The sequence below is a fragment of the Neofelis nebulosa genome, chromosome 3 (assembly GCF_028018385.1).
Source record: "Neofelis nebulosa isolate mNeoNeb1 chromosome 3, mNeoNeb1.pri, whole genome shotgun sequence".
NCBI classification, from domain to species: domain Eukaryota; kingdom Metazoa; phylum Chordata; class Mammalia; order Carnivora; family Felidae; genus Neofelis; species Neofelis nebulosa.
Window position 1 is genome coordinate 98,500,840 of NC_080784.1, and position 20,526 is coordinate 98,521,365.

At 35.3% G+C, this 20,526-nt stretch overlaps 1 protein-coding gene across 3 annotated transcripts in view; it reads right to left on the bottom strand.

Annotated features, from left to right (window-relative positions):
• Positions 1 to 20,526, bottom strand: part of INTU (inturned planar cell polarity protein) — a 95,794-nt gene that overhangs the window by 40,716 nt on the left and 34,552 nt on the right. For all 3 annotated transcript variants that reach the window (XM_058721429.1, XM_058721428.1, XM_058721427.1), the window contains exons 4-6: positions 11,782 to 11,985; positions 7,587 to 7,705; positions 1,846 to 1,935 (exon numbers count right to left, since the gene is read on the bottom strand). In XM_058721429.1, coding sequence (XP_058577412.1) covers positions 1,846 to 1,935; positions 7,587 to 7,705; positions 11,782 to 11,985 — 413 coding nt within the window. The remainder of the gene's footprint in view (positions 1 to 1,845; positions 1,936 to 7,586; positions 7,706 to 11,781; positions 11,986 to 20,526) is intronic.

Sequence of the window (20,526 nt, forward strand, 5' to 3'; positions counted from 1 at the left end):
TCCACTTGCACTCTCTCAAAAATAAATAAACATTAAAAAACAAAAAACAAAAAACCTTGAGGCAGATATCCTTCCTCCTCACTGATTTTTTTAATGACATCTGGGAAGTCATCTGCAGTCTCTTAGCAGAATCTGCTTCTCCTGATATCTTGACATTTTTAAAGCTAAACCTGCTTCTAAAATTGTCAGACCATCCTTTGTGCTGGCATTAAATTCTCCTGCTTTAGATCCTTAACCTTCCCTTTGCCTTAAGTTGTCATATCATGACCGCTTTTTTCTTAAATCATATTAGTCTGTAGGTATGCCTTCCTTCTAGCAATCCTGCACCTACATAAAAATTGCTTTTTCAATACAAGATAAAAAGATCTTTCACAAAAAGTGCAATGTTTTTGCACCTGCTGGCCTAACTGTAGTGATGGCTTCAGGAATTTCCTTTCCTTTTTTACAATGGCCCTCAGGCAGGATTTATTTATGTTGAAATGGTGGCCAATTGCAGCTGCAGATCTCAATCTATAGTACATATCAAGCAATTTAGCTTTTTCTTGTAATGTCCTAACTTTTGTCTGCTTCTTGGGAGCATTTCCAGCATTACTAGTGGCACTTCATATGGGTCCCCCGGTGTTATTCAAGGTTTACACTATTGCACGAAGAAAAATATGCAAGAACTGTAAGAAATCACTTTTTACTGCAATTTACTGGAAAGACAAACTGCTCATACAGAGATGATTAACGTCACGGGGGGTTGTAAGTAGATAACACTTGAGGTCACTGCAACAGCAGCAATAGGAGATAGCAATAAGATTATTCCAGTAGTACAGTATGTGCTATGGTTAATTTTATGCAGTTATGATTTAATAATGTATCTTTACATTTGTTTATACTTCTCTCAATTGCGAATAGCTCCATGTAAGTATTTGTTTAAGTTTTGATAAATTTTAACTTTTAATAATAGATCTGTGTATATTTTATGGTAGTAAATGATAAAACAGACTGTATCTACACATATTTTATGCATTCATGATGTATGTAACTTTTTCTCAAAATTTTCAATATTTCTAGACTATGTAGTTCATCTGTGAGCTTTTTCATACTGTCACAAATCTCCAAAAACCTTCTAATATATTTATTGAAAACAACCCACATATAAGTGGATCAGCACAATTCAAATCCACGTTGTTTAAGGGTCAACTGTATTTTGTCAAAGGTGCTCAACATCAGGGCCAAACACCTTTTTCCTTGACTTTTAATTTTCCAAAATCTCCAACAGTAAAAAACCGAACACACAAAATCCAAACCACGATCTTGTCAAAAGTTTGAGCAGAGAAGGTCATCTCTCAGCCACCTTCACACTGGCCACATCTCATAAGAAAGTGTGTTGAAAGTCCTTCTTCTTACTAATTGGTCTAGCTGGGTGTTCCCAGCGCTTTTTATATTTTTAATATCAAATTAACATAGGTAGCAATTGCACTGGTGGAACAGATATTTAAAACATAAGACTATTTTTTTATTAAAAAATTTTTTTTAATGTTTATTCATTTTTGAGAGAGAGAGAGACAGACCACAAGCAGGGGAGGGTCTGAGAGAGAGGGAGACACAGAATCTGAAGCAGGTTCCAGGCTCTGAGCTGACAGCACAGAGCCCGATGCAGGACTCAAACCCACCAACCATGAGATCATGACCTGAGCTGAAGTTGGAGGTTTAACCAGACTGAGCCACCTAGGTGCCCCAACATAAGACTGTTTAAAGGAGTTTGCCTTTTGACAAAAATGTCATACTTTTAATGAAACAGATTTTGTTAGCAATATATTAGAAAAGATTTTAAGGTAAACAAAGATCTCAACTTACTCTTCAGCAGGCAGGCCAATTAACAACAACTTGTCAGATTCTTTCCAATAAGCCACATGGATTTGTTTCCCATTTAAAAGAAGGGATGAGCTAAGAAAAAATAGATTTGAAAATAAAGTCAGAATATCTTTAAATGTCATAAAATTATAAACAGTCACTCATAAAAGATTACACATGGTATGATTTAAGAACCACATGCTTAATAAACAAGTTTCTTGGCATCTATCTGTCACACAGAAAAGGCAAGGAATTGTATAACAACAATAATGTATTCTGAAATATTCTTTTAAATACCTATAAAAAGCTCCAGGTCAAACAAAAGTAGTCACATTACAGTAAAACGTATTGAAATTCTTTTGCTAAATTAAGTGACTATACACTATTTTTTTCCCAAAAGAAAGCTTCCATGACTGTGCTAATTTAACAAATCTTTTCTGATTGCCTATTTATTAAGAGAATTATTAAGAGAAATTTCTATTTATTAAGAGAAATTACAAAGAAAGGACAACATGATTCCAGCTCACAAGTGATAATTCAATATGGGGCACATGTACTTAAACAAAGAACCAAAATATAAGTCAGATTTAAACATGTACTCAAGGAAACTTTTGGGATAATGTATATATTCATTGTGGTAATGGTCTCAGGGTCATACACCTCTGTCAAAACTGATCAAATTGTATATTTTACATATATGCAATTTACTCTACTTCAATCAAGTTGGAAAACATATTAAATGTGTTCTAAAAAGAGATATAATAAAGAACTATGAAAACAGAGTATGATCCTTCTTGTAATGTGGGTAGATGGTGTGAAGAAAACATATTCAGTGTTTGTTTTTGCTTTAAAGTTTATTTATTTTTGAGAGGGAGAGAGCATGTGCATGTGTGCAAGCAGGGAAGGGGCAGAGAGAGAGAGAGGGAGAAAGAGAATCTCAAGCAGGCTCCGCGCTGTCAGCACAGAGCCCGATGGGGGGTTTGATCTCACGAACAATGAGGTTATGACCTTAGCCAAAATCAAGTCAGACACTTAACTAAGTCGCCCAGATATACCCCTTCCTTTTTTTTTCTTTAGTGTTTTTTTTTTTCTTTAAGTGAGAATACACACATCAGTTTTCATTGGTTGAGTCCTTGGAATATAATGTATATTCTATATTACAATAGAGATAAGTGTGTGGGATTTTAAACATGAATTGAAATAGATTTTTTCAAAAGAAATATTACTATTGTCTTAATAAAGTTTAAAAATATATATGCTTTTTGACAAATATTAGATTCTTTTTATACTCAGACATTAATATTACTATAGTTTTAAAACTGTGTATACAAGACGTACATGTTGCTAAGGAATCCCTGAAATAATAATCATTTTCATATTTACTGTTTTACAAAAAAGTTTTTCTACCTACATTTACTGTTTTCCACATGTTTAATCCATATCTTATCATTAATAACAAGATCTAAACATCAAGTAAAATAACATCTATCCTTTAGAGTAAAAAGAAAAAAATCAAATCCACATGGAGAAACTTAAAACAAAATTTCTTTCCAATAAGATTAAAAAGGAGGCCTGAACTTTGAAAACATTATCCTAAGAAGTCAGTCATAAATAAGCATGTATTATGATTTCATTCACATGAAATGTCCAGTATAGGTTTTTATTTGGGTATCATGAAAATATTCTAAAATTGACTGTGGTGATGGTTGCCGAATTGTACACTTTAAATGAGCAAATTGTATGATAAATGAATGATGTCTCAATAAAGCTGTTTAAAAAAAATAAAAGGAGGGCACCTGGGTGACTCAGTCAGTTAAGCAACTGACTCTTGATGTCGGCTCAGGTTGTGATCTCATGGTCATGAAATCAAGCCCTGTGCTGGGCGCCATGCTGAACACAGAGCCTGCTTGGGATTCTCTCTCTCCCTCTCTCTTTCTGCCCCTCCCTATGGGCATCCTCTTTCTCTCTCTCTCAAAAAAAATAAACATTTAAAAAGTAAAAATAAAAAATAAAAGGAGGCCTGCAACATATTTTTTCATATCATTATTTTAATTATTTTCTCTAATGTTTAATACATATTATTTGTTATTGTTATTATTTTTTATTATAATCAAGTGCATACTATTTGCTAGACATTATATTTTTTAATCTTTTTAACATCGTCTTCAGGCATTACCATCATTATATTTTTTAAATTTTTGTTAAGTTTTATCTAAATTCCAGTTAGTTGGGGCTCCTGGGTGGTTCAGATGGTTAAGTGTCCACCTCTTGATTCAGCTCAGGTCATGATCTCATTGTTCGTTGATCGTGGGATCGAGCAATGTGTCGGGTTCTTCACTGACAGCACAGAGCCTGCTGGGATTCTCTCTCTCCCTCTCTCTCTGCCCCTCCTCCACTTGTGCTTTGTGTCTCTCTCAAAATTAAATAACTATTTATAAAGACATAAAATAAATTTTAAAAATCCTTTAAATTCCAATTGAACATACAGTGTAATATTAGTTTCAGGTGTATAATACAGTGATTCAACACTTCCATACATCACCCAGCACTCATCACAGCAAGTGCATTCCTTAATCCCGATCACCTATTTTACCTATCCTCCCACCAACTTCCCACCTGGTAACCAGCAGTTTGTTCTCTATAGTTAAAAGTCTGTTTCTTAGTTTTCCTCCCTCTCTCATTTTATTTTCTCTTTGCTAGCTTGTTTTGTTCTTAAATTCCAAATATGAGTGAAATCGCTTGGTATTTGTCTTTCTCTGACTTATTTAGCTTAGCATAATACTCTCTAGCTCCATCTGTGTCGTTGCAAAGATAAAGACTCCACTAAAAAAGAGAACATTAGGCCAATATCTCTGATGAACGTGTATGCAAAAATTCTCAATAAACTACTAGCAAACTGAATCCAACAACACATTAAAAAAAATCATTCATGGGGCACCCAAGTTGCCTCAACTCAGTTGGTTGAGTGTCTGACTTTGGCTCAGATCATGATCTCCCAGTTCATCGGTTCAAGCACCACATTGGGCTTGCTGATGTCAGCGTCTGTCTGTCCCTCTCTCTCTCTGCCCCTCCCCCCCCTTTCTCTCTCTCTCTCTCTCTCTCTCAAAAATAAACAAACATTACAAAAAAATCATTCACCACAATCAAGTGGGATTTATTCCTGAGTTGCAAGGGAGGTTCAATATTTGCAAATCAAGCAACGTGACACACCACATTAATAAAAATTTTAAAATATCATTTCAATAGAGGAGGAAAAAGCATTTGACAAAGTACAACATTCACTCATGATAAAAATCCTCAACAAAGCAGGTTTATAGGGAACATATCTCAACATAATAAAGGCCTTATATGAGAAACCTGCAGTTAATATCATCCTCAGTGGGGAAAAACTGAGAGATTTGCCTCTATGGTCAGGAACAAGACAAGGTCTTGCTGAGCTGTCAGCACAGATCCTGACACAGGGCTCAAACTCACGGACCGTGAGATCATGACCTGAGCTGAAGTTGGACGCTTAACCGACTGAGCCACCCAGGCACCCCCAAAGTAATCTTGAAAAAGAAAAGCAAAGCTAGAGACATCACAATTCTAGACTTTAAGTTTTATTACAAAGCTGTAGTGATCAAGACAGTTTGGCATAGGCACAAAAACAGACACATAGATCAGTGGCACAGAATAGAAAACCCAGAAACAAACCCATACCTATATGGTCAATTAATCTCCAACAAAGAGGAAAAAAAGAATATCCAATGGGAAAAAAGACTGTTTCTTCAACAAATGGTGTTGGGAAAACTGGACAGCAACACGGAGAAGAATGAAACTGAACCACTTTCTTACACCATACACAAAAATAAACTCAAAATGGATGAAAGATCTAAATGTGAGACAGGAAACCATTAAAATCCTAAAGGAGAACACAGGCAGTAACTTCTTTGACATTGGCTGTAGCAACTTACTTCTAGATATGTCTCCTAAGGCAACAAAAACAAAAGCAAAAATAAACTACCGGGACATCATCAAAATAAGCTTCTGCACAGTGAAGGAAACAGTCAACAAAACTAAAAGGCAATCTATGGAATGGGAGGAGATATTTGCAAATTACGTATCTGATAAAGGGTTAGTATCCAAAATAAATAAAGAACTTATAAAACTCAACACCCAAAAAACAAATAATCCAACTAAAAAAATGGGCAGAAGACATGAATAGACATTTTTCCAAAGAAGACATACAGATGGCCAACAGACACATGAAAAGATGTTCAACATCACTCATTACCAGGGAAATGCAAATCAATACTATAATGAGGTATGACCTCATACCTATCAGAATGGCTAAAACCAACAGTACAAGACACAATAGATGCTGGCAGAGAAAAGGGAACCCTCTTGCATTGTTGGGGGGAATGCAAACTGGTGCAGATGCTCTGGAAAACAGTAGGAAAGTTTCTCAAAAAGTTAAAAATAGAACTACCCTACCATCTAGCAATTGCACTAAGTATTTTCCCAAAGATTACTAAAACACTAATTCAAAGGGATATATACACCTCAATGTTTATAGCAACATTATCTACAACAACTAAATTATGGAAAGAGCCTAAATGTCCACTGACTGATGAATGGATAAAGAAGAGGTGGTATATAAATACACAATGGAATATTACTCAGCCATAAAAAAAAAAGAAATCTTGCCATTTGCAATGACATATATGGAGCTAGAGTATTATGATAAGTGAAATAAGTCAGAGAAAGACAAATACCATATGATTTTACTCAACATGTGTTTTTGAATGCAAATTTATATATTAAATATAGCCTCAGTTACTAGTGTCTGGAAAATGAGTCCCAGAATTAAACATGACTTTTATTTAGAAAACAAGGAAATTCTTCTTGCTATTGTCTTGCAGATCTTATCTTTTAGAATCTTAGAGGTGTCATTTTTACCAAAAGATGGGAAAAGTTAAAGCCTTAGAAAATCCAACTTTATATTTCTAAAACTTTTGAAATATTAAGAAAGAAAAATGGTTTGTAATCCCTAGATTTATTTTATTAAAAAAACAAAAAACAAAACTCAACCAAGTTTTGAGCATCCTCCTCCCATAAGTTAACTGTGGCATTTCAAAGTCAGGGCTTATAAATTGACTTTGAATGGGATGTGTGGCTCTATAACTGAGTATATGGTATATTTTATTTTTCAAAAAATTATTTCACATCAGTGTTGTTTATTCATCAAGTTAACTTGCACAGATGATACAAGGAACATTCTAGCTCCTCTTCTTAAAGTGTATGTGTATTGTGTTTTTTTCTGTCATTGTTGTAGAACAGACTATTTTGAACTACATGAAAAATGCAGTGTTCAGTCATTCTTACCAACCACAGGAGTACTGCCTAGCAAATTAATAATCAAGACAAAAACATGAAAGAGCCCAGACTCAACATAATGTCATGCTTAAGAAATACCACCTTCATGAATAAATGCTACAATATATGTCATTAGTCCAAATTTGTTATTTAAAGTATGCCAAACACCCAGATCTACAGCTGTATTGAGAACTTACACCTTATAGGTGACCGGTAGAAATGTTAGGTAAGAAACAAAATATCTGCAGACATCATATCTGCTATATAGATATCTACATTATAGATACAAATATATTTTTTTAATAAGTACTTGTATTAGTATTTTGTCAGAACCAAGGTACAGAACTTGCAAGAAATAGAATAAAAGCTAAATAAAAATCAATTCTTACCTAGTAACTTGTGTCCCAGTTACATTTTCCAACATGTCACAGAGTGTGAGAAATATCCCTCTCACACTTTTCAGTTTCTGAGATGCATCAGAAACTGGATAATGATAAAGAATTTCCTGCTGTTAAATGAAAAGAAAGAGAAGTGATCAACCCCCCCCCCCCCAAATTTTCCAACCATTACTTTTGTCATGGAAACTTCAGGCTTTGTACTATTAAGAAAAGAACAAAAAAATGAATCCTTTCAGCTTCAGGGGAAGTTTCATTCAAACAAACACAAGAAAGGAAGTATGTCTGGAATTTTAACACATTACCTAGTATTTAAAACACTACATTTGGAAGTCAGTTACAAACTGTCAAAATTGTTCATAATATCAAAATATATACTGAGTAGGACACTCATTAGTTAGAATAATTACAATTAATTTCAATGTTTTAAACTTTAATCTCCTGTACAATAAATTCTAATAATAATATTTTATTATATTTAATTACTCAAATTTTCTGATCTCCTGTGGTAGTGTATCTGTATGGATACCACATGTAACTTGTAAGAGTCTTTAATTTTAATTACTTTCATTACTGACATTTAAAAGATAATCATCATCTTTGGTGAAATCATTAAATCCTTATTCAAACATAAGACGGTACTACAATTAAATTTACAAAGTAAGAATACAAAATGAAAGTAGTGCAAGTAGAGAGAAAGCAGTATTATGATATTATAATATCTTATCTGTCTTAAACTTAAAAGGGTTTGCCCACCACAAATTAAACTTTAAAAGAAAGCACATTTTAAATTATGGAAAAAACTAGATCTATAAGATAATTCACCAAATGCTTAATATATATTTTTTTGTTTTCAAGAAAAGCATGTTCCCAAGAAACACACAGTTTTTATAAAATAAAATAAATTTCAAAATCAGGATAGGCATTGTGCTAGACCTTTTACACAAAAGGATGAATCATTCTGTACCTCACTTTTTTGTTGTTAAAACAACATGCTATTTTCCTCACAGGTTAAATTAAAAGCAGGCAAAATAAAAATTTCTATATGAAATCATAGAGAATTCAAAGTAGCTCCCAGTTATGCTATTTAATATTTAATATCTGTAAATATTAATACAGTCACTATTGAAAAGCCAAACTCCTAACTTGGATCTTTTCCTTGATTCTCTCTCTAAAGAGTGTTCTACATCTTATTTTGATCTCTCGTTACAAGAAATAATTATGTGACTTAGAATCCATGTCTTGGCAACTTTTACATCATGACAAATACAAATAATTAATAAACTGGACACACCTTTTTTTATACTTATTAAGCACATTCAATATATGAAAATTGCTATAGAATATGTTGGCCAAATACACTCTGCCTAACCCTCAAATTTTCTTGCAATATTTCTACTGTAAAACAGTTACAAAAATCCTATCTTTAAAAATTAAGCCAAACATCAGTTAAGATCTTCTGTTATGCTTATTTAGTAAAATTAAACCTTGACTAGTAAATGCACTTATTGCATTTGGTCAAATACCAAACACCACTTTAAACAAATAACCATATACTCTTTGATTAAGTTTTTGAAATTTTCAAATCTTATAACTTGGAGAATACAAGTTATTAACTATGTAACTCACATGAAAACTAAATGACCCTATGACATTTTATTGTATGCTAAGTCATATTAGTAAAAAAAGTCATTTGAACAAGTCTCTATTCCAACCTCTGCAGCAACCAGCCCAGAAAGCCTTACTGTTAAGGACCTGGCAAACTCAACAGTTTCTAACCAGTTTAATTAGCTGTCTTTTTAGACACTTGTTAGTGGCATGCATTTGCAGCAGCTTCCACTCTGTTCAGTAAGAATAAAAAGCCTCTCCTAATTACAGCGTTGATACAGGGCTGTCAACAGACAGAAACTTGTTCATTTGAGAGACATCTACACACTTTCCCATGGAAAGAAAGGCAAAGATGACAATAGGCCTCAGCAGTATTCTACTCCAGGATGACCTAGAAAGTTTCAGTAGAAAGTATTCTACTCCAGGATGACCCAGGATTTTGTTGTGTGTTTTTATATAATAAATGGTTAAATTTCTCATTTAACTAGTAATACATGCAAGAAATCAGAATAATTAACTTTAGGTTTTTCTGTTTTCAGAACACAGAAAATTATAAAAAATACATATAAGTAAATCCTTTCTTTTCCATTTCAATTATTGACTAAATTTTGATATACAAAGAAGCAACACTTTTGAAAAAAATTTTAAAAAACAGAAGCAGCAGCAAGACGAGGAAACACACTCCTTGGATAAAATGGCTTTGGCAATGAGAATATAGGCTGCAAGGATTTCAAAAGCAAAGAAATGTAAATTAGGTAAAAACTTTTTAAATCTCCCTTGTGCTTGAAGCATTATGGTAAACTAGATGCTCTGAGAGACGCTTACGCTGTAAAACAAGTAGAGTTATGGCTCGAACGTAACTTGTTGAACTGCTAGATATGTAAGAAGGACATCTTCTCCATACCCTTTCAAGCCCCTTCCCAGAACTGCAAAGCAAGCTGGGAGTGGTGAGTGGTGGGCCGAAGGACAGAGGCAGGGTTGCTTTGAGGGTTGATGCCTACAATAGTGTCAGTCAGGACACTGAGTATTGAGCTAGTGGCTAGGTAGGTAAGCTGAACTTAGCACCGTTGTGTTAAACCTGGATTCTTGAGTAAGGCTGAAGTACCCTAGGTCAGTGGCAGAAGCAGAAGCAGCAAATTCTCTCTGGAGGAAGGCATTCCCACTTTTAAACCACAGGACTCCCAAAGATAAAAATCAAGCAGTTAAGTTTAGTCAGTGATCACCAAGGACACAAGAAGGCAAACCACCACAAGTCTTAGGACGTAGAGGACTCAGAGTTGGTAGAATGGGCAGATAAAGGATACAGAAGAACACAGAATATACATGAAATACTTACAGAAATAAAGTATAAAATCACTAAGACAAGACTACCAGTAGAGAAAATAACTTTCTACCTGAATGAAATAAGCAATAGTATGCGCTAACTTCATCTTCTTCTCAGCCACACAGAAAAACTACATTTTCTTACCTCCTTGCATTGGGAGAGACCATATAACTAGTTCTAGACACTGGAACATGGGCAGAAGTGATGTTCTAATTTTTAAGCTAGGACTCGGGAAATGTCCCATGAGATATTAAATGCTTTCTCTCTTCTTTCATTGGTGAACTAGATGCAAAATGATCTACGGCTCTGAAGCCTTTGGAAATCATGGAACCACTAGATGAAGGGCTCTGACCACGGAGCAACATGAGCAGGAACATTTATATTGAAATAAGAAATAAACTATTATGTTAAGCCACTAAGACATCAGAGTTGTTACAACGATTGGCCTATTTTGACTAACACACTGTAGTAATAATTATAAAGCACCTTTCAAGATGAGGTGAAACAACATCATCAGATAAATAACAACAAAAAGTATTTATCATCTAGAGACTTTCACTAAAAAGAAATACCTAAAATATATGTCTTAAGAAGAAGAAAAATGATCAAATAAGGACAGTTAGAGACATAAGAAAGATAGTAAAGAAAGTGGTAAGCATTTATGTAAATTTAAAGAAGGCCCATTTGTATGGAATACAATGGATAAAATATGCATTTTTATAATGTATTACTTACATATTTTATAATATATAAAATGTCACAATAATTAATAGTAGTAACACTAGTATAATTACACCCAATTTCTGGAATTTTTAAAAAAGTGATAGCATGAAAATACTGAGGAAAATAGCATGTATGTGAAGAGGGGAAATTGGAATTAAGGTGTACCAAGGGCCTTGAATTATTTTAAAAAAGAGTTAAGGTACTGCTTTAGAGTCTGCTAAGATAAATATGACAAAATGTTAAGAGCAATTACTAAAAAAATAGAAATAAAGACTACAGCAACCAATAACAGGTAAGAAAAATATTATGGTAAAAGTAGTTCAAATAGAAATTTTTAAAGAAGATGGTAGAAACAAATTCAAATATTTCAGTAATCTATAAATGGACTCATTAGGTTTGTCAATTAGAAGATTGTGTAAGAGACATACCAAAACCATAAAGACACAGAATGACTGAAAAAAGTGCTTATTATTCACCTGGAAGACTATAAAAGATCCTTATTCTTTTCCTTTGCACTTTTGAGAAGGCACTCACCTCTTCCTTTGATGTTTCCGAGTCAAGCTGTAGTGTGAGATACATAACGATATGAGGAGTGTTTAGGATATTTTGCTGGATCCCTTCAACCTCTTCTCCCCACAGAAGTTTGACTAAATCACTTGTGTTCGACTGTGTCTTTTTCTGTTTTGGTTGAGTTGTTTCCTTTTTCACAGCATATGCATTCTCAAATGTCAGTTTTACCTTTAACAATTAAACAATGTGTTGATTTTTCAACAAGGGAAAGTCAGCTGCAGTTTTCACAAAAAAGGGTCTGTACATGCGTATATATTCAGGTACACACAGTATATCTAAATATCATCCTAGAATGTGAGCTCTTTATGGAAGGGACTATGTAGTCTATTTACATTTCTATCTCTAGCTCCTAGCCTAGCACATATTATTACAAATATTTATTGAATAAGAATGTATAATTATGTGTACAAAAATTCATTTATTTAATCACTGTATTCTAAGTTACTGACAACAAAAGGAAATGCCGTGGAAAAACAAGAATTCATATGATCTCATAATTTCAAAAACAGCAACACTATTACTATGAATGCTGATAGCACTGATTCATCTGGAGAAGGGAAAAAGAAGATTTAGGATTAAAAGGAACTTCATAAAACCAGATTAGCTTTCCTTTCAAGCGAGGTGATAGTCAAACATTTTTCTTAGACATTCTTCGAGGTCCTTTAAATTAAAGACCAAGGAGGGGCGCCTGGGTGGCTCAGTTGGTTAAGTGTCCGACTTCGGCTCAGGTCATGATCTCATGGGTTTGAGCCCAGTGTCGGGCTCTGTGCTGAAAGCTAAGAGCCGGGAGCCTGCTTTAGATTCTGTGTCTCTCCTTCTCTCTGCCCCTCCCATGCTCATGCTCTGTCTCTCTCTGTTTCTCAATAATAAATAAATGTTAAAAAAATTTTTTTTAAATAAAGACCAAGGAAAACTATCAATGTGCTGGATCTCGGACCATGACCTTGAGAAGATTATCAGTTTTATCAAGACAGTTTTATTTTCATGGTTGACAAGATTGGTAAGAGCCAGAATGTGGCCATCCACATTCCAGTTGCTGAAAGGAAGCTTCCACTTCTCAATTACCTTTCCTTGAAAAAGGAGATGTAGATAGTTGAGTTTGGCCATGAGTTGGGCAAAGATAACTCATTCATTTTAAAGAAGCACCAGTGTGTATCTTGACTAAAAGAAGTTTCACTAGAGACAGCTAATTTGGTATAGTAAGGACATCATCATAAGCTATATAACCACAAAGTATTCCTGTGTGTAAAATCTTATCAGAATATAGATGAGTAAAACAGGATATTCTAACTGTAATAATCCATAAAGTTTCACATTTAAACATTAAAGTGTAATGACTCTTTTAAAATTAGGTTAAATTTGAAGTCAGATGATAAATTCATGCTTATCAAGAATAAAGAAGTCTGCTCAACATACTTTAATATGTATATTAAATCATCACACTGCATCCTTTAAAAGAAATCATGCACAACCTAAATATATACAATTTTTATTTGTCAATCAAACCCAAATAAAGCAGGGGGAATGTCTAGCCAATATTTAAAAGCAGATAAAATTGTACACATGAAGTTATATTTTGAGGGGAAATCTTTAAAAGCTATTATCAAGATAGTAATAAATAATCTCTAATTTTTAATAATTTATTATGAGTTACCATTTTTAAGGCCAACTTTAAATATGTGATGAATACCAACATATGTAGTCATTCTTTTTAAAAATGAGCTTTATATATTTATATGTTTTCATAAAAAATATTAAGCATATTATTTTTAAAAATTCATTCATAATCACACCAGCCCATCTAATTATTATTAGTATTAGACTATAAAATAAATTTGTCCTGATGAATAAAACCTTCCAAAAGAAAAATGTCCTTTTTTGTTAGCAAGGAGGGACTATTTATGATTGTATTCCATTTTGCTTATCTGTAATTGTCTGTCTGTGGCATTTCAGGGGCACCAAATTATCTCTGTCTACCTAAAGTGGATTTAGTTAAATAAACATCTTTTCTAAAATAAATCTCAGATTTATGGTATTAAGTAGAAAAGAGACATGAGGTCTAAATTCATCAATATGTATATATTTAAGGTAAACAGAAACTAGGTCAAGATCAGCAGTAGTCTGTATTGAAAGTAGGAGGGGAGAAATTCTTCATAAAATTTTCCTGAGGACTGATAATCATGGTTTTCTTTACAAAACATGTAATTGTATTCCAAACAGAAAAGATAAACCTTTACTAAATTTTTCATGTTTGCTATAAACCTAATGTTGAAAAATGGGTTCTTGATATTACAACACTGTGTCCAAAAAAGGCTGAATAGAAAATTGGTATATTTGGGGCGGGGGGTGGGGGGGGGGGAATATTAGGCAAACTAAATAAAAATATAAAAAATTAGAGATCCTATATGGGAACAATCAAGCATTATCTGATGAAACTTAAGATGACGGTGAGAGATAGCTGAAGAGATGTTGCTTTAGCAAAGATCTTAGAAGGATGTGAAAAAGAATATTTGGTGTGAGGGTTTTTTTTTTTTTTAATGTTTATTCATTTTTAAAAGACAGAGAAAGACAGAGCACAAGCAGGGGTGGGGTGGAGAGAGGGGGGTGCACAGAATCTGAAGCAGGCTCCAAGCTCTGAGCTGTCAGCACAGAGCCCAACACGGGGCTCGAACTCACAAACCACGAGATCATGACCTGAACCAAAGTCGGACGCTCAACCTACTGAACCACCCAGGCACCCCTTTGGTGTGAGGTTTTGATCCAAAAAAGCAACAGGTAAGCATTAGATGGCCTGAAAGACTATGTTCTGAGAGTTGCATCTGTAGTAGAGGGCAATGCTCAACATATGTCTGCATAAACAGAAATACAAACATAAGCATAGACATATAAAATCCTTGAACAAGGATCTCATGAAGTGAATGGCTTGGTGGTTGAGGGTCCTTTTATCTGAGAATGAGAATTTAAGTGTGTCCAAAAGAAAATATATGGGAGCCTTTGGTGGTGTTCCTTGAAAATGTGAGAAATCCTAAGAATTTGGGGAAATTCGGAACCTAGACCTCATGACAGGATAGATGGGAGATTTGAGATTGTCCTCAGCAGTGGGCTTTGGCGAGGAGCCATATATATAAGTGGAGTGGGGGAGGAGAAATCTGACTGCAGGGAGCACATGATGAGTGACATCCTAGGGAAATAGGTGTCAGAGAGACAGGCTGGGTCTGTGTTGGGAGTGTCTGTAAGAGATATGCATACCAGTGGTGAACAAGGAGAAAGGTGGTCTTCAGAGAAAGAAACATGCTTCAGCACAGGGAGGGCATCTTTTCCAGCTGAGATTCTTGTGGGTGGAGAGGTCAAAAAACCAGGTGTAACTAACCAAAAATGACAAAAGGAAATGAGGTGGTAAACTCAAAATGAAAATTCACTAATTTTACTTGAGGCAGCAACAACAACCTAAAATTTAAGACTAGTTTGCTATGCTTAGTGAAAAATGACATACTTGAAAACTAATGTTATACTTGGCAAACAACTGCACTTCTTTTCGGTGGTGTAAGGACGTTTTCCCCTCACCATGTCACAAACTCAAACAAATACACAGACCGCAGAACCATCCATTAAAATTCTTTTAAGAACTATTTTAGCCACCATTCTTCTGATTTAAGTAAAGTTAGCTTCAAGTGCAAAGATGATTACACTTTGGCCAGACATTTTGAAAAGCTTACATGCTAGGTAGCTCTAAAATGTCAGGATATCTGGTTGCCTTGATAAAATGAAAATGGGTGAGACAACTAAATTAAAAGGTAAGTGCTATTTTTAAAAAGGGGTTGATATATATAGAATTTTTTATAGAAAAATACTTTTATTAAGAAACATCTAATGTAAAATAGTTTACATGAAACTTCCTATAAAAGGGTTTTCATTTCTGTTGTTCCTTCCTAGATGTTAACCTGTGACGTGTTTTATCATTCCTTGTTGTAGGTCTCTCTCAAAACATTTTTGTGTGTGTGTGCAATTTGCCCATTCTTTCTTTCTTCCTCTCCTTCCAGTTCAGGAGATGATGTGCCTTTCCTCAGGGTCTAAGGACATGCTCTCTATAACTCATCACTTTCAAAATCTTGTTTCCTTAATTACCCCCTCTCTACTTCTATCTTTAACCCTTCCATGTAACCAGCAATGTCTCTTCAGCCTCTGTCAAACAAGCAAATTCTTTCTCTCCATGCCATCCTCTTCAGAGATGGGAACGAGGGAGGTTGTCAGAATCTGAAGCAGCTCCAAGAGCTGACCAGTCTCTCACTTCTGCCTTATGGCCCTCACAATCTCTCTCACCACACCTGGCTACTATCTGCATGTCTGATCCTTTCTCCTTTGTCTGACAGAAGCTTTGAAAGTTCCTCCATCAAAATTCTGAAGGAATTGAGTCTATCTGAGTCAGCAAATTCTCTCCCCTTGATCCTCTTCTCTTTTGGACAATGTCACTGAGTTACTCAAGACAAAACCTGGAAGGCACCTTGGACTTCCTTTTATTCTGCAGGAAGTATCCTCTTCAATTCACATTATCTTAAATGTAATCTACTCCTTCCTCCATATCCACAGCCAAAACCTTGCTCAGGCCTTTATCACCTCTCTTCTGACTGCTGTGAAGCCAGTCACCTGGTTTCCTAAACTCCAGTCCCATTCAGAGTGAAATATTCCTAAAATGCAAATCTGACCAAGTCAGTCCTCCACTTTAAAAATATCAAGACTGGGTAGCTCAGTTGGTTAAGCATCTGACTTCAGCTCAGGTCACGGTCTCACGGTTTGTGAGTTAAATCAAACCCCGCATAGGGCTCTCTGCTGTCAGGGCGGAGCCTGCTTCAGATAATTTGTCTCCCACTCTCTGCCCCTCCCTGTTCATTCTCTCTCTCTCTCTCTCTCTCTCTCTCTCTCTCTCTCTCTCTCTCTCAGAAATAAATAAAAACATGAACAAATTTAAAAATAAAATATCAACACAGATGGTTACTTCTGGGTTCTGAGAACAGAGAAGGTTTACACTTTTTTTTTAAATTTATTTATTTATTCTGAGAGAGAGAGAGAGAGAGAGAGAGAGAGAGAGAGCCAGCATGCTAGCTGGGGACGGATAGAGGAGAAGGAGAATCTCAAGCAGGTTCTGGGCTGTCACTGCAGAGCGTGACTCAGGGCTCAATTTCATGAACTGTGAGATCATGAACTGAGCCGAAACCGAGTTGGACACTTAACCAACTGAGCCACAGGAGCCCCCAAATACATATTAAAAATTTTGCCAGTCTATTTCCTAATCTTTCCACAGCATATATGAATATCACTTTTGTGTAACAAGAAAATAATAAAAGTTAAAAAATTCCACCCAGGGGCGCCTGGGTGGCGCAGTCGGTTAAGCGTCCGACTTCAACCAGGTCACGATCTCGCGGTCCGTGAGTTCGAGCCCCGCGTCAGGCTCTGGGTTGATGGCTCGGAGCCTGGAGCCTGTTTCCGATTCTGTGTCTCCCTCTCTCTCTCTGCCCCTTCCCCGTTCATGCTCTGTCTCTCTCTGTCCCAAAAATAAATAAAAAAAAAAAAACAAAAAAAACAAAAAAAAAAAACGTAAAAAAAAAAAAAAAAATTCCACCCAAATATCATCTCCTTTAAGAAAACTTTTCCCCCCTCTCTTGGTCCTAAGAAGTACTTGAGAGGTAAGAGTCTGGGACTAATGTTCCACAGGCCGATCTCCTTAAAAGGAGTTGGCTCCCTCCAAATCTCCAGGAAAATGAACTATGGCCCAGTGCTTAATGCAATCAACCCTGGTCAACTGCAAAATATGGACACAAAAACCCTGATCAAGCCAGGAGTGGGTGGTATACTACCTGCACAATTATGTGCTTGTAGAATAAATAAGTGCACAGAGCTGTGGCAGGAGATCAAAATCACAAAAGTAGGTAATTAGAAGGGTACTTCCACCTCTGTTGTCATTTTAAATACCTAAAACCTCTTTTTTTCAAACCTACAACTTCTCAATTTAAAACATTTCAAACCTACAGAAAAGTTGCAAGAATATAATAATTACCCATGTATTATTCCTCATCCAGTTTCAACAATGTTTAACATTTTGTTACATTTCCTTTCTCCTTCTCTTCTCTGTAATATTCTTCTCTCCTTCCATCCTCACTCCCACTCTATGTACTAAAAAAATATTGACTGGAACACCTGGGTGGCTCAGTCAGTTGAGCATCCAACTTTGGCTCAGGTTATGATCTCGCGGTTTGTGGGTTCAAGTCCCACATCAGGCTTAATGCTATCGGTGCAGGGCTCGCTTCAGATCCTCTGTCCCCCTCTCTGTTCCTCCCCTCTGGGCACTCTCTCAAAAATAAATAAAACATTTAAAAAAAATTGACTGAATCACTTCAGAATTATCTGCAGACATTTTAATGTTTCATTGCTAAATACTTGAGCATGTATGTACTAAGGACTGAGGCATTCTCAACACAACCAAATATAATGATCACATTTAGGAATCTGAATATTCAATACAATATTGTTCTCAAAGTCTGTGTCCAAATTTTCCCAATTGTCCCAATATGACTATTTCCCACTGCAATCCAGGATCAATTAAGGATTAGCCACTGTATTTAGTTATATGTCACTTCAGTCTGCCTTAGTCTAGAATAGTTCTCCAGCCTTTTTTTCCTTTCATGATAGTTAAATTTTTGGACACTCTAAGACAACTTTTTTTGCAGAATGTTAAAACTTGGCTTTGAAAGAAAATGATTTGGGCTTTTTATATCTTACCTAGCGTATAGGCTTCACCTCTGGATCTCATTCTGGTATTTGGAATCTATTTGTAACAGAACTTATTCAAAAACCAAACACAGAACTGCAGAGTTGGAACTGGGCTCAGATATATTTGCTCAAATCTACTCTGATTATAGATGAGAAAACTGAAGCCCTGAAGAATCTGGCAAATTGCTCAGAGCAAGGTTTTAAAATGGAGATCTGACCTCATCCTACCACATTACCACATTGTAGGTATCTCCCAGGCCATATGCTGTCACATGACAAGAAGCCTTCAGACCATTTTTATACCCTGAATAGAAGCTGAAAATGTTGCTGTTAGATATTTTCAAATTTAAATGCTAAAAAGTCTCCTATGGTATTCTTTATAAATTAGCATTCCTCTCCTCTTATTGCTTAAATAACTGTTTTAGATGTCATAGATACAAAGCAGGTAAAACAACTTTTTCTGGAATAAGTTCACCTCAGTTAGTTCTGACCCAGTAGGAGTGAAGACCCACCCAGGCTTTGTGACAAAGGGAAGGATTGTGCACTGGAGTCACTTTCAGTTCCTTGAGTTATTAATTCTACTACCTAGGAGAAATCATTAAATCTCTCTTAGATTCTTTTTCTTCACATGTAAAATAGAAATACAATTACTGGCATCTTACAGACTGTTATAAAGAATCAATGAAACTACTAAAGGAAACAATATTAGCAAAACACCGACATATGCCTGGCACGTAGAAACACTAGTTCCCTTCCCAGGCCTACTCTTACCCTCCCTGAACCTCCTAGTTTACATGGCTGGTAGAGAGAAGCTTATAGTTTTCCCCACTTTCAATACTAATGATGTAAGAAAAACGTGGTTTACCAATTAAACATTATTTCTAGTTAAAAGAATTTTAACTATGTTCTAAATCATTATTTCAAGACATGTTCCAAATGCTGGTGCCTGCTTTTGACTATGACACAGGTATAATACCGATTCTTCTAGTAAAGCGAACAAATGTATACATGTTTATACTCAAGAGGTTAAATTAGAATAAAGTATTCCAAAATATTAATACTAGATATCCTCAGGTGGCAGGATTTTAAAATATTTTGTCCCTTATGTTTCCTTTTTTTTACAATGAAAGTGTATTACCTTTACAATAAGAAAAAATTATTTCCTTAAATAATAAAAAGATTTTAATAATACACATCTTAATACGGGACTATATTTTCAAATTATATAGTGTCAAAATCACTTGCAATTTACATTAGGAAAGGCAAGAATGTGCTAGAGTACTGGAGCATAACATATTCTCTCAATATGATAAATTCAAGCAACTCAAAACAGTTTTTCTTCCATCTTCAAAGCAAACTGCTATTTCTTCATTTAGGTACAAGATGTACATATTGGCACATAAAAGCTGTGTGTGTGTGTGTGTGTGTGTGTGTTTAAATCCAGAACCACACTTCATGCAGCAAGATGCTCACGCTGTAAAACGCAAAACTGGGCAAAGAGCAGATACACGACTCCTACTTCACACTTAACGAGGACATGTAAATGGTGGGTGGAAGTGGACCAAAATATTTAAATCATTACTTCTTCCTCTTCTTTTTCTTCTGAGTGCACATAGCTGAATTTGCAAATGACAACTAAACATAAGTATGTGACTCCACTGTAAACATAATTTTTCTTTTTTGGAAGACTGAAGAGACATGGTTGAACTGTGGCAAGACTGGCAAACACTGGCAACTGACAGAGGCAAGAAAGGAGAAACCCTTACCCAGGGCTGACATACAGCCAGTTTGCTTGGGTGAAGCTGTTTCAGTTGCTAAAATACATAATTCTTCATTACTGATTGGTAAGTAGCTGCTATCTGAGCACCCTGAGGAACCATAGTACCTTGGCTGACCTGTCCACATCTGGCAACCAAAGGAGACAACAGTATACACTATTTCAGC